The 20,900-nt window shown below is 38.5% G+C and overlaps 1 protein-coding gene across 1 annotated transcript in view; it reads left to right on the forward strand.

Annotated features, from left to right (window-relative positions):
• OVCH1 (ovochymase 1) overlaps positions 1–20,900 on the forward strand; it is a 47,036-nt gene that overhangs the window by 13,385 nt on the left and 12,751 nt on the right. Inside the window, 11 exon segments of the mRNA XM_076006826.1 lie at positions 4,313–4,446; positions 5,662–5,799; positions 5,901–6,031; positions 6,752–6,845; positions 7,606–7,695; positions 7,698–7,733; positions 9,222–9,296; positions 10,389–10,569; positions 14,617–14,689; positions 15,129–15,324; positions 18,278–18,432. Coding sequence (XP_075862941.1) covers positions 4,313–4,446; positions 5,662–5,799; positions 5,901–6,031; positions 6,752–6,845; positions 7,606–7,695; positions 7,698–7,733; positions 9,222–9,296; positions 10,389–10,569; positions 14,617–14,689; positions 15,129–15,324; positions 18,278–18,432 — 1,303 coding nt within the window.

Raw genomic sequence — 20,900 nt, forward strand, 5'->3', positions numbered from 1 at the left:
GACTTTGGATTTTACTCTTAGATGGAGTATTGTTGGAGTACTTTTGAACAGAGGAAGTCCGTAAATTGACATATTTTAAAAGGATCACTCACTTTGGTATTAGAAATAGACTGTAAGATCAGGTGCAGTGGCTCACACCTACCGTGTTTTCCTGAAAGTAAGACAGGGTCTTATATTTATTTTTCCTTAAGAAAGCATCCTAGGGCTAATTTTCAGGGGATGTGTTATTTTCCCCTCAAAGCCTCAGTTTGCAGCACGCACAGGATGGCTGGGACCTGATGGGGGAACCGACCTTGTTGGGGGGCTGCCCGCACCTTTCTGGTCACCTCTGGAATAGTAGCTGTCACGATGGGGCAGATGAGAAGGGCTGCTCATCTTCTTTACTACTCCACAACAAAATGCATGGGTTGTGCAGATATGCTGCGTAGCCACGCCCATCACTAGGTCTTATTTTCGGGGTAGGGCTTATAGTGCGCAAATGCTTAGAAATCCTGCTAGGGCTTATTTTATGGGGAGGTCTTATTTTCGGGGAAACATGGTAAAATCCCAGCACTTTGGGAGGATCATACGAGATCAGTCTGGGCAACATAGCAAGATCTCAGCTCTGCGAAAATAAATATAATAGAAGTTAGCTGAGTGTGGTGACATGCACCTGTAGTCCCAGCTACTTGGGAGGCTGAGGTGGGAGGATTGATTGAGCCCAGGAGGTTAAGGTTGCAATGAGCTATGATTGTACCACTGCATTCCAGCTTGGGTGACAGTAGGACCTTGTCTCTTTAAAAAACAAATGAAATATATATAGGCAAGACCAAATGCTGGGAGACCAGCTGCTGTACTCACTCAGATAAGAGATGATGATAGCTTTGACTAGATTTGTAGCAGCAGGAGTGGTAAAGACATAGGATTCACTAATGAGTTGAAAATTTGGGTTTTGTTTTTGCTTTTTGGCTTTTGAGAGAAAGTGAGAGCCCCTCATGGACTTTTGAGGGCTTTTGACCGGAGCTATTGGAAGAATGGAACTTCTGTTATCTGAGATGAGGAAGACGGGGCATTGGCTTTTAGGTAGAAGCGTCAAGAGAAGCATTTTGTTTAGATAGGGTGGACTCAAGTATGCTTATGGGCAGAAAGAGTGAGAGGTCTAGAGAAAGACATAAAAATGTGAAGCAAGTTTTATGAGAACACAACAAATAGAGAAGGTTTGGTGCTGGAGAAAAGGAAGAAAATTCCTTTCCTGAAAAAGCAACAAAAAAAGTTAAGATGATCAATAGGAAAGTTGAAGGGATTTACACTAGATTCCTTAGTGATCATATAAGATTTCAGTTGTCTCAAGTTTAGAGAATGAAGTTGAGATTAGATAATTAAGAAGATATTAAATAGCTTATAGGGACTAAAAATAAAGAGTCAAGCAGAGATGAATAAGAAAACTTTCAGTGGCATTACAACCCAGATAGTATCAGCAGGAATTTGTACTGTTTCAACAAATGTGAAACAAAAACTGGTTGTAAGATACATCATTATTTTACCTACCACCAATAGGGAAAACAAAATACCCAAGATAGGTCCATATAAAGCTGGGTCCCAAAGGCTAAACCTTCAGTTTAAGGCTAAACAAGGCATAAATCCCCACACATGGGAAGTTATATGCCTCAACCCTTGCTCTGGACATAGGCAGATGTAAAAAATATATAAAGAATTTGAATCACAAGTTAATACTCGTGCAGATTTACAGTCTAAATTTCCACCACTAATATAGGCCAAAACACCTTAAGCAGAAAAATTCAGCAGTATGAAGTTGATGGTGCCCCAAGGTTATTGGCAGAAGCTAATGCAAATCCTCCCTAGAAGAATTCGTTCAATCCAGGTCTATAGGAATTGTAAGACTCCATTGTGAGATGCATTCTGATTTTAGAATGTTAAAGTGTTAAAAAATGTGTTTTAGAAATAAGGTATGCAAACTGGTCTGCATAGTTAGTGACTTCTCCAGCATGCTAAGAAACCTTGGGTAGTGAAAGGGTTTGGTAAGTTTCAAGTGGATCTAATTAGGTAATCATAAGGGAGAAAGAAATAATGTAAAGGAGGAAGAGGGAGTTGCACAGCCCCTTCACGCCTCTTTATTCTGGAAGGTGGGATTAGACTCTCAGAAATGGCAGATAGATAGCATTCAGTTTGCCCTCCTTCCTCCCATACCCACAGAAGACATTGAATTTCCCAGAGCCTAGAACAATGCCTGGCACATAGTAAATGCTCCGTAGATATTTGAATAAATAAACCAATGACTAATTCTGGCTCCCCTCTCTTACTTAGCTTGACTAGACCTTTTAAATATAGCAATCACAATAAATCAAGGTTGGCATAGATTTGAAGCCTATTTTCCACTTCTGAGTTAGAGATTTTAAGGCAGAAAATAATTTCATAAAAAAAAAAAAAGTACTGGCCTTTGAAGTCATAAAGCCTAAACCACAGTTCCTATTATGTAAGAGATGTAATGAGCCCTTTAATATCAATGCCAGTTTTTCCATTTGGAAAAGGAGGAATAATTTCTTTTCTGCCTATCTTAGAGGGATGTAATGAGTCTCAAGAATGATGATAGATACGGAGTGCTTTCTCCATTGACATGCTTAGAAAGCAAGCTTTGTAATATTCTAGGCATCTTATTTTTACATCTGTATTCAGGATTATGGACTTGAATAAAAAAAGACCAAAGCAAAGGAAAAGTTTCTGAGGAGATGTTAAGAAGAATTACTAGTGTCTAGTTTTTGGAAACTGGGCATACAAGAATTGGATAACTCTTACAGTCCTGCACATTTATTACTTAAAGGGCAGTGGGGCTATTAACAGGTCTAAGGGTGCTGATAAAGACTGCCAATTTTTGGAAAGAAGTTCATTCTGCTGTGGTAGATTCCAGATAAGATTGCTTTGCATTCAGATGAAAGTGAGACGTGGAAGAACCAAGGATTTATGGCCCACTGGGATTTCTTTTCTTGAGTAATAAGATTAATTCATGTAGAAAAATAAAGGTAAAGGATTACGCATTGTTATGTAAGACTACTTTCAAAATGTTTGGACATGTTTTTAAAGATGTTCATGAAGGGTCACAGCTGACCTTATTGGGAGTCAGAGAGATGACATTGCAGCCCCAGGGACTATGGCTTAGGATGACCTTGGAGGATGTTGCTGTTAGGGTCAGCATATGCTGCACGGTCCATCCATAATTCATAAGAAATATAATCCATAATGGAACTTCTGGATGAATATTATGAATTTTAATTAGACTGATAATAACTTAGATGAGTCTTACGTTTCTTCAATCTATAGCTCAAAGTTCTAGCATTTTAGAACTAAATGAAATTTAAAGGGTGGTTTCTGGCCATTCTCTAATACTCATCTATTTGTTGGATAAATGTTAGCAATTTCAGTAAAAACAAATTCTTCTCACATAAAAAACTTTCCATAGCCTTTTTTTTTTTTTTTTTTTTTTTTTTTGAGACAGAGTCTCACTTTGTTGCCCAGGCTAGAGTGAGTGCCGTGGCGTCAGCCTGGCTCACAGCAACCTCAATCTCTGGGGCTCAGCGATCCTACTGCCTCAGCCTCCAGAGTAGCTGGGACTACAGGCATGCGCCACCATGCCCGGCTAATTTTTTGTATATATATTTTTAGTTGGTCAATTAATTTATTTCTATTTTTGGTAGAGACGAGGTCTCGCTCAGGCTGGTTTCGAACTCTTGACCTTGAGCAATCCGCCCGCCTCGGCCTCCCAAAGTGCTAGGATTACAGGCGTGAGCCACCGCGCCCGGCCTCCATAGCCTTTTATATTTTAATATACTATAAAATGTTATTATTGGTGAGTTCTGAGCTGAAATATATATATTATATAAATATATAATATATATTATATATTTATATAATATATTTTTAATATATTTATATAATTATATATTTATATATAATACATAATTATATATTTATTTATAAATATAATATATAATTATATAATATAAATATATATTTATATATAATTATATATTTATATATAATATATAATATAAATATATATTAATATATTATATAAATATGTATTTATATAATATATAATTTTATATTTTTATAAAAATATATATAATTATACATTTAAAATATATTTTTATATATAAAATATATAATTATATATTTATATAATATATATTATATATTTTATATGTATATAAAATATATAATTATATATTTATATAATATTATATATATATGTATATATTAAATTTTACTTGTCAAACTTGACTCTGCCATTTATTTTCTCCATCCTCCTCTACCCCAGCTTATGTACCTGGAAAATAATGGTACCACAAGATAAAATTATCCTGATAAAATTTACAAGTTTAGACATGGATAATCAAGTTGGATGTGATCATGACTTTGTATCTTTACAGTCAAGCAATGGAGTGCTAATTAGTAAGTATGCTATGTTTATTTGTATTGTTTTAGAGTATCTAAAGAACCAAAGCCATGCTAAAAGATCTAAAACAAAATTTCTGCACACAGGGCAATCATTTAATCTTACATATGTGTGTGTGGGGGGGGTGGTAAGAGTGGAAACAGTGAAAGACATTGACCATTCTCTTTAGTGTTTTTCTAAGCTAGGGACAAAATATCACATTCTTTTCTCAAGTACAGTAACAATATTGAATGAAATTGATGCCATAATTGCCAGAAAACTTCCTTTCAAGGCAGTTTTTAAAACTTTTATCACAAAAGTAGGTGCATGTTTATCAAATTTGGTGAATAAAAATGAGCAAAAAGAAAATGTAAGCCATTCATAACCCCTATAACTTAGAGATAACCACTGTTTGCATTTTGATGTATATGCATTTATATATATACTTTGAACTTTACATTGTTTCATAATTTTTCTCCTGACCCCATAGATCATTTCATATCATTAAATTCCTTTTTATAAAATACCTCTTATAGGCTATGTAAACATAATTGATGTATCTATCTCATTCAAAATATTACGTGTTAAACATGATAGAAGATCTCCATGGCTGATGTACACTTCAATCTCTAAGTCCCCATATGGCCAATGGTTAGGACAAATGTCTCTTGACACATATGACAGGATGCTATAGACAGAATATCATGCTAGGAGTTATAATATTGATTGAGTAAATGATTTCATGCTCAAGACTGCTATTTTACCCATTAATCATTTTTTACAGCTAATCATTTGTTAAAAATTATGGCAGAGGGTACCATATCAGGTACTAGACATTTATAGAGAAAAGGCAGTCTCGGCTCAAATGAGCTTGTAGTTTGAGGGGAACTAAAGGTATGTGATAAAGTAGGAAACAAACATAGAATTGGGAATGTGCTGTGGTGATTCAAGAAAAGGTAGTTCCTATTTCCAGTCGGTGCCTGGGAGAACTGAACTTTGAGTTAACCCCTGGACAGGTGAGACTGGGAGCCAGAAGGTGAATGGGACAGCAAAACCACTGAAGCAGAGGATGTGGCATGATCAAATAGTTTAATCAAATAGATCGTTTGATCAAATAAATAGTTTGGCCTGTTTAGAATAGAGAGCTCGTGGAAGATAATATTAGAAAAACAAACACATGCAAGTTTCTACCACTTTTTAGTCATGTTATTTCCATTTCTTTTCCTTTTCAGGTCAGGTCTGTGGAGATACACTGCCCTCACCATTGCTGACAGAGACCAGTGAAGCCACAGGTACGTTTGTTTCTGGTACAGAAAACAGGGGCAGCGGATTTGAGCTTACCTGTAGGGCTGTACAGAATTCAGAAGCAGGTATTTCAGGTATTTAATTCCCTGCTGTTTTTCCATGATGTGGGGATGAGGAAGAGGAAATGCCTTTGGCCACTCACTGAATTTCCTCAATACTTGCACAGGTTCAGGTTATTGGAGCGTGGCTGTCTTGGCAGAAGAAGGGACAATTCACTCTGCCAATTGTCCTGATTCGCATCCCAGCAGTGTACAGTGTCATCGGTTCATTCTTTCTCCAGGGAAACATATTATAAAGGTAGGCAGCTAAGGAATCTTCTCTCCACTTCACAGAAAACATAGCTATGTTAGTTAAGCAGAACTTAATTCATCTGGATTGTTAAATTGCCCTTATGAGAAGGAGCTGCTTTTTGTCACTTTTTTAGTCTCAGAAGGGATCTCTGTGTGTGATCCTAAAGATTTCAGTGGTTTAAAGTGTATACAGTGAAAAGTAAGGCCCCTTCTCATCAGATTCCCATCCTACGCCCTGGAGGCAAACACTGATTAATCACTACAGTACCTCTGAGCATTTACTAATACGTGCACACACACCTTGCTTGGCAATGCTTTGTCTACTGTAAAATATCTCAAAGATCCCTCCAGATGGACCTACAGAGCTCTTTTTAATGACTGCATAAAATATCATATGATGTTTTGTGATTTATCAAACCAGTCCTATTAATAGATGCTTAGTGAGTTTCTAGTCTTTGCCCATACCAGCAATGTTGCCCCCAGAATCCCTGTAGCACTGTCTTTGGACACATGGATATATATAATTCCCGGCATTGGACTTGCTAGGCCAAAGGGTTTGTGCATTTAAACCTGGTAGTCATTGCCAAATTTCCCTTCAAAAAGACGGCAATTATTTACACTTCTATCTGCAGCTGTGTGAGGGTGTGACAGAGCCTTTAAATATACACAGGAAACTTTCTAAACTTCTCTTCCTTGACCACTTCTGTTACGTTTATAATTTGTACAGTTGACATTTGAGGACTTCACTGTTGAATTTAACCAGAACTGTGTTTATGATGCTGTTGTGATTTATGATGATTCCAAAGAAGAGCACGAGTTAGGTGGGTAACGTTCTGTCCTTTAAATTCGAAAAGCTTTAGGGTAACTGGAGTAGATGCAGCATTGGCCAGCTGCCTTGGGTTCCATGAGGTAGTGTGGGGATGTGAATTTCTTGCACTGGAAACTCATGGTGCCATAAAACTTTTTGGCTTTAAAATCTGTGAGTCAGTAATTGATTCGCCAGTAAAGTTTTTAATAAAAACATGAAAAATATGAAGAATGCTTTGGACTTTTTGAAAAGTGAAAAGGAAGTCCCCAAAGAAGGGAGAAAATAGTTATAATAAATTTTTAACAGTTATGTAAGGTAACTTTAACACTTTCTTCTTTCTGTGTTAATTCCTCTATTGATGGTATTCTGATGTTTGTATCCAAGAAAAGTAACCAAAAGCTATAATTTCTGCTTGAGTCTTACAATTAATTTTAAGACCCAACTTTAAAAACTCGAGTATATTTTTTTTACCTACTTCTTCTTTTCTCATTGTCTACAAATTAATAATCAGTTGAGGTTTCTGTGCATATTAGAAATTATATGTCTTTACCCTATTTATAGAGCTTTTACTATGAGATAAAATTGTAATGCATTGTTATTGTGAAACTAACATTTAATTCCCACACGAGCTGTAAGGCTGTGCTTACAAATCAAATTTGGAGAAAGCCAAAATTGCTGATTAAAAAATTACTCGGGCTGTATTTTATCTCTGTGTTCTGGCTTTTTAACAAAATTTTTATAACTATAAATCAAGCTTTCCTAAAACTTCTCAGCTAAACTTTGTGGAATCTTTAACATCACTCTGATATTCAGTCCTAGTAACGTGATAGTGATACATTTTTAAAATGATGGTGAAAATAATATTGAGGCTTCAAACCTAGAATCACTGTTTTGCCCTCAGGTGGATATGAACGCTTGTACAATAGGGACTTTCGCTTATAAAAACAGTTACAGGGAAGATAATTTAGCCATGTTTACCTAAATGTATGTAGGCTGTTTGAATTACCTTGGTAACATAAAATGCAGATTCCTGGGTTCACTCCTAGAGACCTATTATAATAGATTCTGTAGATCTTGGATGGGCCTCAGGAATCTGTGTTTTAGCAAGCATTTCAAAGTTGTACTCCAGAAACTGTATCTACTAGAACATAAAAAAAATTTTCAAGAACCATATATGAAAAGTAGAGATTCAGATTAGAGAATGCAGTTCAGAAATGAGATTGGCTCTATCTTAGAATGTTAGAGGGTTTTGAATTAGTAGTTTTCTTGGCACTCTCAGAAGATAAATGTACTTAGCCAAAAAGAATATCATATGTAAAGACCCTAATGGAAGAAAATGGATGATGTATAAGAAAACTACAAATAACATTGTTTGAGTTTTGGAGGGAATGATAGAAAAGGCAGGATCATGTTGGGCACAAGGCATTGAACTGTAAGTACTGGGGTAACAGGATTTATTGATTGCTTGCTCTGTAGCAGGTATAGACTGAGCATTTCACACATATTATTTCATATATTCCTCACACATCTAGGACGTATGTGTGCTGCTCTCCTTTTATAGAGGAGGGAACTGAGGCTTAGAGAAATTAAGTAACTTTCCCAAAAAATGTACAGTTGGTAAGAGGTGGAGCCAGAATTCAAACCCAGGTTTCCCTTACTCTAGAGTAATATGGAAAATATGGGTGAACTTACATGCAAGGAGAGCAGTGAGGAAGTCATTGTAAAAAGTTTACTCTAGATGTATTTGATTATGTATGTTGTGGGGTGGAGTATATGAAGGAAGAATAGTCCAGAATGATTTTCAGGATCCTAGCTGAGTGGCTAGGTAGATGATGGAGCCATTACATGCTATAAGAAAACATACAAATGAGACAATGTTGACTATTAAAATCATTTGGTTCCATTTGGCACATGCGGGTCTTTATTAGCTTGTGGGAAATCCTAATGGAGTTATCTGACAGTCCTAGGTCTAGAATTCCGGAAAAAAGATTTAGATTGAAGAGAAAAATATTGAAATTGTCTACATGTAGATAAATAAAAATAGGGTAATGAACAGTACCTTGAGGAATATCTTTTTAGGCTGAAGAGCAGGATCTTGAAAAAAAGCAAAAAAAACTGATATTGAGAAGAGATGACCATAGATAGATCAAAAAAACCAAGAGTAATGTCATGAAGCTAAGGAAGGAGGAAGTGCTTACAAGAGCCAGATGCAACAGTGATATTAAGAGATATATAAGAAATACAACCATGGGATCTGGCATCTAGCATATGAATGGTAGTGGTTGTGAGATCTGCAGTAGAGTGATGTAATGATTGCCCAGAGTAAACAAGTAGGATCAGTTAATATGGATACTCTAAGTATTTTCAATTAAAAAATTTTATTCTATAGACACTTCCAATAAAACTGAACCAACATCACCTCCCCAAACCAATCCTGTATCTGCTGCAGAAGCTATTCCATATGGTAAGTTGATGGCCATGTTGTTACTATCTGTTTAATTTCCTTTCTTTGTTAACTAGATGTCTCTTTTGGAAATCCTCATCTTATATTTGATACAACTCTGCAGTGAAGACAAATGGTTCTTATCCCTAGATCTATAAAACTTCCAGAATCCTGTTTGGGTTTATATTTAGACTCATAAATAGACGGAAGAACAAATAAGCTTTTTGATGGGAAGAAAGGACTACAAGAGCAATCCTTTGTCCTCATCTATCCCTGTACAAACTTAATATCTAAAATGACTTTCTACAGTCTGTGTTTAATATGAGTATGCATTGTAGAGCAGAGGAGGAAAACAAAGTTTTTTTGGTTGTGTGGTCTTTTGTGTATTTTTTTTAAACTCATGCTGGTATCTTTTTAACTTCCTTATGCTCTAAAGCATCTGGTTAAATACTAAATACTGTGATCTTCCATTGTTTTGCCTGCATGCATTGAGTATGTGCAAGTTGATGGACTGTAATAGAAAGCTGCATGAGGAACTATAAGAGGAGAAAATGTCTACCTCTTGCTGGGGAGTTGGAGGAGGCTTCATGGAAAACATAGCACTTGAGCTGAGTCCCAGTATTTCAGACAAGAGAAATGGCATTTAGATGCATAAGCAAATTTGACATGATTGAGGATTGATAAATGGTTTCATACAGTGAAAACAGAAGGTAAAACAAGGATGTATAATGAAGAATCTTGTAGATTCATTGCTAACAAATGTGAAACTTTCCTACTGGAATGTAGGTTCCATGAGGGCTGACACTTTTATTTACTCCATTCACTAGTGTCACCAATGTCCATAATAGTGCCTGGTGAATAGTAAGCACTAAATAAGTGTTCAATGAATAAGTAAATATTATTCTGTAGGCAAGTACCTAAAATTCTGATTGCCTAGCATAGTCACCCAGCTTTTTAAAATCAGATTCCTCAGAGGTGGGTCTTGGGAACTAATGTCTTTAGAAAGCTCATGTGGTATTTGGGAATTACCATTGCTGACTATGACAAGCCTTTGGAGGAGTGTGTTCTTAATCATTTGAGCTGGTTGTGTCATTGGTGTCATCTTTGCTGTAGGTGTTTGTGGCATTCCTCCATTTAGCCCCCAGTGGCTTTCCAGAAGAATCGCAGGAGGGGAAGAAGCCTGCCCCCACTGTTGGCCATGGCAGGTGGGTCTAAGGTTTCTAGGAGATCACCAGTGTGGAGGTGCCATCATCAGCCCAACTTGGATTCTGACTGCAGCCCACTGTGTGCAATCGTGAGTGATTCTGATATTTTTCTTATCTGTTTTGCACATGTGTTTATAGACAATGCCTAAGGCACAGGATAACTGTCTAACGACCAAGATCACCCAGGCCGATTCTAAGGTCAGAATCTTCCTTTAAGTGTTATTTTGCATACAGTATCAATGAGGAAAAAGTTAATGAAATCTAGAAGAAAACATAGGAAAAACACTTCTGGACGTTGGTCTAGGCAAAGATTTTAAGGTTAAGACCTCAAAAGCACAGATGACAAAAATAGACAAATAGTACTATATTAAACTGAAAAGCTTCTGCACAGCAAAGAAAAAAAAGAGTGAAGAGACAAACTGTTGAATGGGAGAAAATATTTGCAAACTATACATCCTGTTAGGGACTGATATGCAGAATATACAAGGAACTCAATTCAACATTTAAAAAAAAGCCAAATAATCTTGCTAAAATGTGGGCAAAGGACATTGACAGATATTTTTTAAAAGACTTACAAATGGCCAATGGATATAGGAAAAAAATGTTCAATCTCACTAATCATCAAAGAAATGTAAATAAAAACCACATTGAGGAGGCCGGGCGCGGTGGCTCACGCCTGTAATCCTAGCACTTTGGGAGGCCGAGGCAGGCGGATTGCTCAAGGTCAGGAGTTCGAAACCAGCCTGAGCGAGACCCCGTCTCTACCAAAAATAGAAATAAATTAATTGACCAACTAAAAATATATATACAAAAAATTAGCCGGGCATGGTGGCACATGCCTGTAGTCCCAGCTACTTGGGAGGCTGAGGCAGTAGGATCGCTGAGCCCCGGAGATTGAGGTTGCTGTGAGCCAGGCTGACGCCACGGCACTCACTCTTAGCCTGGGCAATAAAGTGAGACTCTGTCTCAAAAAAAAAAAAAAAAACACATTGAGATATCATCTTACTCCATTTAAAATGGCTATTATTAAAAAGACAAAAAATAACAGGTGCTGGGTGAGGGTCTGGAGAAAAGGGAACTCTTACACACTGTTGGTGAGAATTTAAATTAATACAGCCAGGCTGGGCGTGGTGGCTCACGCCTGTAATCCTAACACTCTGGGAGGCCGAGGCAGGCGGATTGCTCAAGGTCAGGAGTTCGAAACCAGCCTGAGCAAGAGCAAGACCCTGTCTCTACTATAAATAGAAAGAAATTAATTGGCCAACTAATATTTATAGAAAAAATTAGCCGGGCATGGTGGCGCATGCCTGTAGTCCCAGCTACTCGGGAGGCTGAGGCAGGAGGATTGCTTGAGCCCAGGAGTTGGAGGTTGCCGTGAGCTAGGCTGATGCCATGGCACTCACTCTAGCCTGGGCAACAAAGCAAGACTCTGTCTCAAAAAAAAAAAAAAAAAAATTAATACAGCCATTATATGAAAATGAGTATGGAGATTTCTCCAAAAACTGAAAATAAAACTACCATATGATCCAGCAATTCCACTACTGGGTATCTGTTGAAAGGAAAAGAAATCAGTATATCAAGGGGATACCTGCACCCCTGTGTTTATTGTAGCACTATTTACGATAGCAAAGCTATGGAGTCACCCTAAGTGTCCCTCAGCAGACAAGGATAAAGATGATGTAGTATGTATACATAATGGCATACTATTCAGCCATAAAAAATGAAAGCCTGTCATTTGCAGCAACATGAATGGCACTGGAGTTAAGTGAAACAAGCCAGACACAGACAAATTTTGCACGTGCTCATGTGAGAGCTAAAAAGGTTGATCTCATGGGTGTAGAGGGTAGAATGATAGATACCGAAGGCTGGGAAGTGGGGTGCGGGATGGGGGTGAGGGGGTGAAGAGTGGTCGGTCAGTGTTTACAACTATATAGTTAGGTAGAAGCTATGATTTCTAATGTTTGGTAGCAGAGTAGAGCAGAGTAGGGTGACTATAGTTAGCAATAATGTATTATGTGTTTCAAAATAGCTGGAAGAGAACTTGAAATATTCCCAACACATAGAAATGATAAATACTCCAGGTGATAGATTCCCCAAGTACCCTGACTTGATCATTATACATTCTATGCCATGTAACAAAACACCACATGTACCCCATAAATATGTAATATATTATGCACCAATAAAAAATTTTAATGAAAAATATTTTAAAAATCTGGGAGCTGAGACAGACTTCATTTTTGCTGAAGGTCACTAAATTCCAGACTGGCTGACATCATTGGATAGTGCTCCAAAGATAATAAGGAAAGCTGACAGCCACATTGTACCACCTCCCGTAAAGCTTTCCTGGCATTGGTTACCCGTGGTATTAATTCTTAAACTTTAGCACGTACCAGAATCACCTGGAGGGTTTCTGATTCTTTTGTATTTCCCTAGCTCCCCGGTGGTGGTGTCCCACACATAGGGAAAACGTGGTGTCCTCTTCTTTCAAAGACCATACTGGTCTGTGTGCTCATGTGGGACTTTTAACTTACTTTAGGGGACCAAATTCACTTTGCAATTATATATCAGAATCTGACTCATACCTAAATCAGCATTTTCAATTTCAGACACTTTCTGCAATTCAGTAGTGGCTCATTCTTCTCCCATGGCAGTGAGTGACACGTGTCCCATTGTTGAATTGGGAATAAGTCTCTCAGTATACACAGTATACAATAGATGACAATTATGGGAAAGTGGGAAGAAAGGGTGAAGAAAGCCATCAATTGAGACCTTGAACTCTTATCCCGCTATTTGTAAAATCCCAGGCTTGGGATTGTTGCATCATAAAGTGTATGTTGCTTTGTTATATGCTTTTTAGTGTTCTCTACTAAATTGAAGGATATCTGATAACAATAATACATATGACTTCACTAGAAATTGTGGTCTATATTATCACTTGAGTAAGATTTTTATTTCATTGTATTGGGTATGTTATCATCTATATAAAGTAGTAGAGGAGCTTTAAGAAATGTTTCTTCACTACCAAGTAATAATTTGGAGGATGACTTTGAAAATAAAAGTTCAGTCCTTCCATTAGAGTGCATGGCAGATAATAATAATGATAATGGCTACCATTATGGAGTCATTGCCATCTGCAAGGTACTTGCCTGAGTTCACTCCCCTAATAAAGGCATATTGAAACACATGAATAAGTCAAACTCCTCATGCAAGGAATTGAAATGAGCATGATTGTGAGTAGGAAGGAGATGCCTATGTGTATTAAAACACTTCTTCGTTGAATAAGGTGTATTGAAAAATTTCAATGACTTTTCTGGAAGAAACAGTTTTGAAAAAAAATGGGTAACTTAGTCTCCAAACGGAAGTGGCGATATATTTGTGGCAATTGAGGGACTCATTTCTCAGATATTTTTTTTCAGCTGAGATTTTGATAAGGCAAACTAATATATGCGACTCAAGTTTTCTAGCAGCTTTTGGAAGTATATAAAAAATGTGCAAGAATTTTCACAAAGGGAACACCCACAAAACAAGCACCCAGATCAAAACCCAACTTCTGAGACCCAACACCCGGCAGCCACCTCATCTCCCTCCAGTCATCATGTCCCTAAAAGTAATCGGCGCCCTGATTTCTAACACCATGGGTGAGCCTGGCCTATTTTTGAGCTGATAAATTTATACCCTCAGTTTCGTCAGTGAATAATAAAAACTGATTTGATAAAAGATGATTCTTTAAGACACAGCCCTGTGAGATAATGCTTGGATAATTTTGAACAGTAAAACAGAGACCAGAAGCTACCTTATTATGAATGTACCTTTTTTTTTTTACACATTCATATTACTAAAATTAAAATAAGCTTTAAATTTTCTTTTTTTCCTTCTCAACTTATAAAAAGTCTTTGGTGATATTTGGTAAGGGATTCAGGGACATTTTAGGGCCAAAAGAAGGTAGCAAGATCCACAAGGAATCTTGCAGATCAGGAGGCCAAGGGTGGCCTACCTGGGAGGGAGATAACAAAGGCACTCAGACAGGGGAGTGAGTGTCACCTGGTTGAACTGAACCATGCACGATGGTAGAGCCAAATGGGATTAGACCAAAATATAAAAAATATTTTCATGTCAACCTTTTCTTTCTCTAGGAAAAATAATCCACTCTCTTGGACTATTATTGCTGGGGACCATGATAGAACCCTGAAGGAATCAACTGAGCAGGTGAGAAATGTTTTTTAAAGGTCATTTTGCCTATATTCTAAATGTTGTCACATACCAGGGAATACTGTCAGTTAAAATATGTGATTAGTTAATAATCTCCTAGTGCTCTTTTATGGTTATTTATACCACATTTAAAGATGCAATTTTAGGTCACATTTTAATTTGAGAATTAGGTGAAGTAGGTCAGGAAATGCAAATTCAAGTTCATGTGTGCAAGTCCATGTGGTTTTCCTCTAGGACCACCAATTCTCAGAAGGTGGTTTATGGCCTCCTGAAAATTAGAAACCAAGATTGCTCTTTTGAATTTAGGAGAAAGTCACCTTCTTTGTTGATGTATGTAAATGCAGAGATTTAGGATTACTTAGAACTATTATGCAAGGAAATTGCTTGATTCTTTGACTTTCTGATCTTGTAATGCATTTGCTTGCCACTGATACAGGCGAAAAGGGTCAGACGCATAGTGGTGCATGAAGACTTTAATATTCTCAGCTATGACTCTGATATCGCCCTCATACAGCTGAGCTCTCCACTGGAGTACAACTCAGTGGTGAGGCCGGTGTGTCTCCCACATGGCCCAGAGCCTCTGTTTTCCTTGGAGATCTGTGCCGTGACCGGATGGGGAAGCATCAGTAAAGGTAAACGTTGGACTTTTGCATAAACATTACTGCCGCTTATTTTTGAAAATAGGTCATGGAAATGATATCACGCAGTATCTGCCTTAGCCCCTCTTCCTTTTAAAAGATAGAAATCATATTTTTTTTCATCTTCCTATGCATTTTTTTTATTTAGGCATATTATGGGGGTACAGATTTTAAGGTTTCAATAAATGCCCTTCCCTCCCCCACAAGTCTGAGTTTCCAGCATGACCATCCATCCCCCAGTAGAAACCATATTTTATTCAGTTGTAATAGCTCAGCACATGAATAGAGAATGAGCTGTCTTAAGTTTTTCCTTCAGGATAACTTAGATTCTATAGACTAGATTCGGGTCATCAAACATTTTCTCTAAAGGGCCATATGATAAATCTTTCAGGCTTTGCAGGCCACATGGTGTCTGTTGCAACTGTTCAAGTCTACCATTGTAGTATAAAGCAGTCACAGACAATATGTAACATAATGGGTGTGGTTGTGTTCCAATAGAACTCGCTTTATAAAATTTATTTAGATTTGGATTTTTGGATTTTTTTTTCAACCATCTAAAAATGTACAAACCATTCTTATTTCATGGATCGTACAAAACAGGCCCGTGTTTGGGGGGTGTGCAGAATTGACCCATGGGCTATAGTTTGCTAACCCCTGGCAGACTATAGAGGTTTTTTTTTGTTTGTTTGTTTTGAGTCAGATTCTCACTCTGTTGCCTGGGCTATCCAGCCTAGCTCACAGCAACCTCAAACTCCTGGGCTCAAGCAATCTGCTGCCTCAGCCTCCCCAGTAGCTAGGACTACAGGCATGCACCATCATGCCTGGCTAATTTTTTCCTATATATTTTTAGTTGGCTAGTTAATTTCTTTTTATTTTTAGTAGAGATGGGGTCTCGCTCTTGCTTAGACTGGTCTCGAACTCCTGACCTTGAGCGATCTGCCCGCCTTGGCCTCCCAGAGTGCTAAGATTACAGGTGTGAGCCACTGCCCACGGCCAGACTATTGAGTTCTTAAAGGCATAGCAAAATACTGAAAGAGCTGAATGGATTGATATATTTTTTGCTGCTTTCACTGTATGAAATCACGTTCTTTGTATGTTTTCCTTCTGTGTGTCATTTATTTGGAATCCGTGTGCTTGAGGGAGAAGGAATTTTGCTTGCCATGTTCATGCTCACAGCTTACTATGAGCGGCTACCTGCCACCAAATTGCATTTGCATAAAATCTTGCCACCCACCATGTGAGGGCTTTTATCATCCCCACTTTACAAATGAGAGGGTCACGGCCCAAAGATTTAAGTAACTTGTTAAGATCCCATGACTAATAAATATCAAAGCTAGGATTTAAGACCAGCGTGGCTCAGCTTACAATCATTCCTTAAAGCTTCTCACTTTACTTAGAAGGAAGTTTGAACTGCTTAGCCTGGCTTGGAGAGCTCTGTGTGATTATGTCTCCAAAGTCACTTCCTCCTTTTGTCTTGTTGGTTAACCTGCAGGTGCCATGGCCTTCTTTCTTTCTCTTAAACACCAGGCTTGCTTTGCTTTCTGAAGTTCTGCGCCTGTGTCCCCTTCCATTTGGAATACTCCTGTTACAATCTGCTCATCGCTGTTTTCCCCTCATTCCTTTCTCAACTGAAATGTTGCTTCCTTTCTCGGAGCATATGCTGCAGCAGGACTGACCTTCCAGCACATTCCACACTCCCCCAGTTTATCATCTCACTGAGTCTAAATGTACTTGGCATGCTTTTATGGAATCATTTCCTGCCTCTCACCCATTAGAGTAGGAGCCTCTTAGAGGCAGATCTGTCCTTACCACCCTCTCCCCAGGACTAGACATATACATGGCAAAGAGTGAGCATCCAGAGTATTTTTCAACTTGCCTCAAAGCCCTTGCATGAAAGTGCCAGCTCTCTAACACCTTCAACCTTCACCAATTCCGAGACCACCAGACGACTGAAAAATGGTTACAGAATTAAAGGATGAATTCATTCTTTTCAGCTGGGAGAAAAAAATGAATTCTCAATTTTTTGAGACATCCTCAGCCACACTCATGGAGATAGACCCTCTAAAGAGAATTTTTAGTACATTAAAAAGAATGCAAGATTTGGAGATGGACCTGGGCTTGAGTCCTGGTTCTGTTCTGAAAGAGCTATGAGATCAAATTTTCAGAGGTCTGGCTTTTTCATGTGTGAGATGAGTGTGATTAACCTGCCTCATGATGATGTCACATTAGGTTGGAATAAAGGACTTTGTAAATATTAGGCTGCTATATACATGCAGAGTAATTTTTATTAATATGGTCCCAAAAGGTATAGGGCTATAAAATGCTCAACTTTTAAAAAATTAGCCATAAATCTAAAATGAATAAGTCATGCAGAATACAAGTTAGCACAAGACTGCCTGAGGGTCAAGTATGAGGAGAAATTTTTTAATGTTACCTTAAATTAAAGGTGAGATTAAGCTTCAGTGATGGTAGAGGAAAAAAGTGGAGTAAGATTTCGGTTTCTATTAGGAAATCATGCGAGCATATGTTATCATATTTATAAGAATATATTTAAATAATATATTTGCATAAATATGTAACCATATTTATTTATAATCATAAAACATATATAACACTAGTTCATATTTTGTTGAATTTTTATTTCTGAATTCTAATGCGGCAATATTTTATGTACCAAAATTTAAATTGTAAATAAGCTAGAAAAAAGTGTTTTTGGTCTTGTTTGCCTGCCCCAGTGGCAAAGATGCCAAATCTGGAAATGAAGACGTGGTACATGAAATGCTTGTATTTCCCCTCCTGCCTCAATATTCTGCATCAGTGCAGGCAAATTGAATGACCGCAATTATGTTGCTACGGAGCAAGTCTGCACTGAAACATATTTCTTTAACGTCGCTTGTTGCTTGCTTCATCGTTGAGCTCTCCCTTTCTGAATCTCTTTCTTACTTAGATGGCGGCCTGGCACGTCGCTTACAGCAAATTCAAGTGTCTGTGTTAGGAAGAGAGGTCTGTGAACGCACTTACTATTCCGCTCACCCGGGAGGGATCACAGAGAAGATGATCTGTGCTGGTTTCGCTGCATCTGGAGGGAAAGATTTCTGCCAGGTGAGAGGATTCTGATTTTGTACAGGAAGGTAGAAAATTGCCTTCTGCTGGAGAGTCCCCTTGGACAGAAGGCAACCACTCTCGAAGAGACTGCGCGTCCAACCTGGCCTGTGCCTCCAACGTCATGCCACATGTCGGCAGGAGAGCCGGGAGGATAAGAGGAAGAGTAAGGCCGGGCGCGGTGGCTCACGCCTGTAATCCTAGCACTCTGGGAGGCCGAGGCGGGCGGATTGCTCGAGGTCAGGAGTTCGAAACCAGCCTGAGCGAGAGCAAGACCCCATCTCTACTATAAATAGAAAGAAAATTAATTGGCCGACTAACATATATATATATATAGAAAAAAATTAGCCGGGCATGGTGGTACATGCCTGTAGTCCCAGCTACTTGGGAGGCTGAGGCAGGAGGATCGCTTGAGCCCAGGAGTTTGAGGTTGCTGTGAGCTAGGCTGACGCCACGGCACTCACTCTAGCCTGGGCAACAAAGCGAGACTCTGTCTCAAAAAAAAAAAAGGAGGAAGAGTAAGTCACTTAATCCAAACTTGCTGAGATGGCAGAGTGGCCACAAGCAACTATAAGGCCAGAAAGGCCAGTGGGCACACAGGAGCCCGTGAGAAGGCGGGACAACAGCACCCTAGCCAGGCCTGGGGTGCAGAGATGTGTCCAGAGATGGTTAAGCCTTCCAGAAAAGGAAAACAAATGAAGGTTCTATGTATTCTCCTTATGACTTAAAAGTTTTCTTGTTTTAAATTGTCACTAATCTCCTGTGTACTCTCACTTTGTGACATCCATCACAAAGATGCCAGCTGGGCAAGCTTGCTGTTGCTAAGTTCAGAATCAACTCAGACAAAGACAGAATATGGATGAAATGGATTGCAAAACACTAGCTTTAATATTCAGAGTCAATTGAGGGACGTGACTTTACGTATACAATCTAAAGAGTTTCGAGCACTCTGTGTATTCACCTCCAACCGTGAATCTGGGGCAGCCCATCTAAAGGAAAGTTTGGGTCTGTAGGGCAGTCACACTTCTCCTGATTTTATTTATACTAGTCTAGGGTAGAGAGGGAAGAAAGAATGAATCTCTAGTCTTTGCAACTTTTTGATAGTTGCAATAGTTGATAGTTTTGATGGTTGGTAGTTTTCCCCACCACTCAGAAACATGAACCAATGGATGTCACCTCCATGGGGAGAAACAACTGGGGATCATCAAGGTGGAAAGTCATTCCATGTGAAAGCATGGAGAGAGGGGGAACAAGGTCCTTAACACTGAATATAAATTTCTCGTAATTAAACCCTTCCTTTCATGGTGTCGAGTGCTACTTAAACTCTGTTTTGATGTCGCATATCTTAATTTGTAGTCCCCAGAAGCAGACTCTGAGATAAGGATTCAAGTGTAATGATCTGTTTTAGGATGCATAGACATCACTGGTAGGAAAGTGAGGAGAGATGGTCCAGGGAGGGGAATGCAGCCAATTTAGATGTGCTATTAAGACAGCTACCACCGTGAGGGACTAAAGCTTCATCCTGCAGGGAAACCCGTGGCAGTGATGTGAAATACACATGGTACGTTGATGCGTCTGAGGGTAAAGGAGCTGGGGTATTTGTACACTACTTCCCAAAAGTCATAGTTCGGAGGCTGCTTTGGGGAGGGGGCTGTTAATTCCTTAGCATATCCTACACTTTGGGGCTATCTCCTGGGTTGGAGTGGACAGAGGGGACAAGCCCTCAGGCACAGAGCCACCATAGGCACTGGAAGATATGAGGACTGTGGGAAGGGTGCCCATGCTGTCTGCTAGATACTTAAATGTTATCTTATAATCAGATAGAAAGTACTGTTAATTAATGCATTCATCTTCTTCCTTAGTTTATTGTAGAATTTGAGGGATGGTTTTCCTTTCTGCTTTGAATCGAGGAAATCACAAGTGGGTCTGTTGACTTTGTCATGTTTGACAGCATCTAACATCATGGGGACAAATCTTATTTTGTGTCGAAGGAGCAAACGAACTAGAGAGGAGTTTAGAGAGGTCCATGTCACAGGTGGTCTGAATACCATTATCTCGTTTGGCACTTATTTCAGCTGTGTGCAGCTGTCACTTTGGCTGCAGCATGACTGAATACTGCCCATATATGGGAAGAAAAATAAGAGTTGAGATTCCAATAAATATAGTTAGCTTTCTTTTACCAAGAACACTGAATCACTGGAAGGGTGACTTTAGAAACTCGCTTTAATAAAAGTGGACTTTTTCTCTATCAGGTAATTGATTTTTATTCTCCTGTGTATGCTCAAAGGTAATGGACCTGCCAATGTAATTCCTCATCCAGGAAGGTAAAAGTAACAATGTTGGGATGTGGAGAAATGGGAGTTTCAGATGTGCAATGTGAAATCCTGTTCTTCGCACAGTGGATTTTAGATTTTTTTTTTATTCGAAGTTCTTTTGACCTACAAAGTGATAGATCTCTATCCTCACAG

The sequence above is a fragment of the Microcebus murinus genome, chromosome 10 (genome assembly GCF_040939455.1).
Source record: "Microcebus murinus isolate Inina chromosome 10, M.murinus_Inina_mat1.0, whole genome shotgun sequence".
NCBI classification, from domain to species: Eukaryota; Metazoa; Chordata; class Mammalia; order Primates; family Cheirogaleidae; genus Microcebus; species Microcebus murinus.